The sequence below is a fragment of the Bison bison genome, unplaced genomic scaffold, assembly GCF_000754665.1.
Source record: "Bison bison bison isolate TAMUID 2011002044 unplaced genomic scaffold, Bison_UMD1.0 scf7180017864383, whole genome shotgun sequence".
Classification (NCBI taxonomy): Eukaryota; Metazoa; Chordata; class Mammalia; order Artiodactyla; family Bovidae; genus Bison; species Bison bison.
Window position 1 is genome coordinate 5546396 of NW_011494955.1, and position 3106 is coordinate 5549501.

The following is a 3106-nucleotide window of genomic DNA, read 5'->3' on the forward strand; positions in this document are numbered from 1 at the left end:
TCCGTAGCCCGCCGCGTACTCCTGCGCCGCCGACGGGCCCCCGCACGCGTTGCCGGCGTAGAGGGGTTCAGGCAGGTTTCCGGCTAAAACCGGGGAACCGCCGAGACCCCCGGAGCCGCCCCCACCGCCCGACTTGGTTCCCGGGAGGCCCTCGTGGAGCGAGGCCAAGGGGTAAGGAGTCTCTGGTCCCGGCCAGGGTTCGGGGTCCCCCTTGGCGCCGTTGAGGAAGGCGGCGTCGCCGTAGCCGCCCAGGGTGGGGCGCTCGTAGGGCGAGTCCAGGACCCCCGAGTACTTCTCGGCGTAGCGCTTGAGGAGGTTGGAGGCAGTGAGGGCAGAGATGTCGTCGTGTGCCCAAGCATAGTGGCAGCGCTGGCGACCCCCAGGGGGCAACTCCAACTTGTGGGCCGGCGACGGGGTGGTGGAGGAGACGTCCAGGTGCTGCTCTGGCCACTGGTTGAGGGGCTGGGCGTGTTCCGGTGTCCAGTGCATCTTCGACAGAGCTGCAGGCAAGAGAAGCGGCTAGTGAGATCCTGAAGAGCCTCTAAGGACCCACCGACTGCCAGCCGCAGGCGGACCTTCTTAAACCATAGCTTGGGACAGGCTGGTTTTCCCGCATCCACCCACAGCTTTCCACCCTACCCGGGCCATCTTCAGGCACCAAAATCACCGTATTTGTCTTGTCCCACAATTAAAGTTGTCTGAAAATACTTTACTCAGAACCAAGATGCATCTGAAAATGATGGTTTTTTGGGTCCTAACCTCACCTAGTGGAGAAGGAAATGGCAACCCATTCCAGTGTACTTGCCTGGAGAATCCCAGGGATGGGGGAGCCGGTGGGCTGCCGTCTATGGGGTCGCACAGAGTCCCACACGACTGAAGCGACTTAGCAGCAGCAACCTCACCTAGGCAGTGACTATTGTTTTGTCCTGGTGCCTCCAGCCATGCACTCGAGGACACACGGTCCTCTCAGACCTACTGTAGTGCAGGATGGTGTCTGTGGCAGAGTCTCACTGTCCCTGGGAAACCCCAGAGGCTGACCCAGAAGCATCACTTCCTTTCCACGTGGTTTCTTGTATCTACCTGATGGAGTCAGAGCACCTGGGTTCCAGACCCAACTCTGCTCGTGATGGTTGCATACCCAGAGCAGGTGCTGCCACCTGCCTCGTTCCCAGAATGTTTCAGCACAATACAAAAAGGTTGTTTCGAATAAACATAAATGTCTTCTGGAGAAGATGGGACAAAGTTAGTGCCCATCGTAGAAATGGGATTTCCCTACTGGTACAGTGGCTAAGACTCGCAATGCAGGGGGTCCGAGTTCAGTCCCTGGTCAGGGAACTAAGTCTCACATATCCCACCTAAGAGATCGCATGCTTCAACAAAAGATCCCATTTGTGGCAATGAAGATCCTGTGTGTCACAACTAAGACCCAGCACAGCCAAATAAATAAAAGTGAATATTACAAAACAAAGTTGGTCACAAGTTTATCTGCGCTTCCCAGGAACCAAATAATTCTGCAAAGTAAAACACACTATCATACTCAAAACAAGCAAAATATTCCTGGCATAGAGATCATAGAACTTTTTTTCATGGACCTCAGGAAATGGCCTCTTAGGTGGTCATGATATAAATACTGCAGAAGTATTTATTTCATACACTGTCCCTCAGCACCAGTCCAGGCATGGGCCAAACTGGTAAAAGGTATTCAAGGCCTGGGGAATGGCACTCTCCAGCTGTATGGCTCCAATTCGTTTGCTTGATCTGAGAATAACAGCTCAAAGACTAAATGGGCACATGACATTCCAGACAGTTTTTGCTAATGATTATTTCTCAGTCCTAAGATTTTGATAAGCTTACAGGTCAATATTCTTGCTTCAACAGAATTTTACTGAGCACATACTAAAAGCTGTGCTAGGCATGAGAGCAGATTGAAAAGTGAATATGATGTTTCAGCCAGAAGAGATGACATCCTTTATGAGGTGGAAAACCAGAGGTGTGTGTCCAGAGTTCTAGGGCTCGGGGGAACGTATTGTGCCTAGTCGAGATGGCCTCGCCAGGGAGGGGTGTCTTTACTGGAACTTAAAGGGTGAGAGGCCAAGTTGACCTGACAGGCTAGAGGATTCCAGCAATTCAAAGACTCGGAGCACAGTGCATTGAGGAAGCTAGGGCTAGAATAGCTCATATGTCCTCTTCCCCACCTCAAGATGCCTTACTGCCACCTTCTGAGAAACTGTGATAGTCAAAACAAATCTGTGTCTATGATGATACCTGTGCCCCTTGAGAAGTAGGACTTATGTGCAGGGCATAACCTATATAACCATACACTGCAAGCCTCGGGGGAGTACCAAGAACTGCTGGGTCACCAGAACCCTGGCAGTGGGTATATGTGGGGGCAGTGGTACAAGAAGAGTTTGAAAATTATCAGATTGCTTCTCAGGCAATTGCCCTTACTTGTAGTAGCTTGACTGCACCACCTCTTACGACTGACCTGACGTCAATCTTTGAAAATAAAACCGTTTACCCTCATCCCCACGCCCTAGGGAAGGCGTGAGCCATAGACAGTAGAGCTTTAAAAGAGGTCTTTTGTTTTGGCTGCACTGCACAGCATGTGGGATCTTAGTTGCCCAATCAGGGATCCAGCCCACATCCCTTGCATTGGAAGCGCCCAGTCTTAACCACTGGACCACCAGGGATGTCCCAAAAGGGGAATTCTTAAGAGTTGTTTCACCTCCATCTGAGAGGTGCTCCTGGCCACCAGTGGCAAGAGAGCGAGCAGAGACAGCAGAACTGAGGGGGAGGTGTTAGGAAGGCATGTGCGCAGCTCCTGCTGAGGGGCCTCCAAAGAATGGAGGCTTTACCTGATGTCAAAGGAGATAATTTCCTGGGACATCAGAAATTTCAAGTGGTTCCTGTTGCAGGGTCATATGTGGTAACATCAGAATTGTACAGATTGTGCTACGACATGGGCCCAAAACCTGTTTTATGTTGTTGTTGTTGTTTTGTTCATTATTATGTATGCTTTGGCTCCTTAACATAGAGAAAAGAGAGAGCACTCTCCCTGAACTTGTTAACTGGGCATGCTGGAAGGAAAGGTGGTCCCTCCCAGGAC

General features: G+C 51.3%; 1 protein-coding gene across 1 annotated transcript in view; it reads right to left on the reverse strand.

Annotated features, from left to right (window-relative positions):
• Positions 1 to 837, reverse strand: part of FIGNL2 (fidgetin-like 2) — a 5983-nt gene extending 5146 nt beyond the window's left edge. The window contains exon 1 of the mRNA XM_010858077.1: positions 20 to 837. Within this exon, the coding sequence (XP_010856379.1) occupies positions 20 to 489 (470 nt within the window). The 5' untranslated portion in view covers positions 490 to 837. The remainder of the gene's footprint in view (positions 1 to 19) is intronic.
• Between the last annotated feature and the right edge of the window lie 2269 nt (positions 838 to 3106).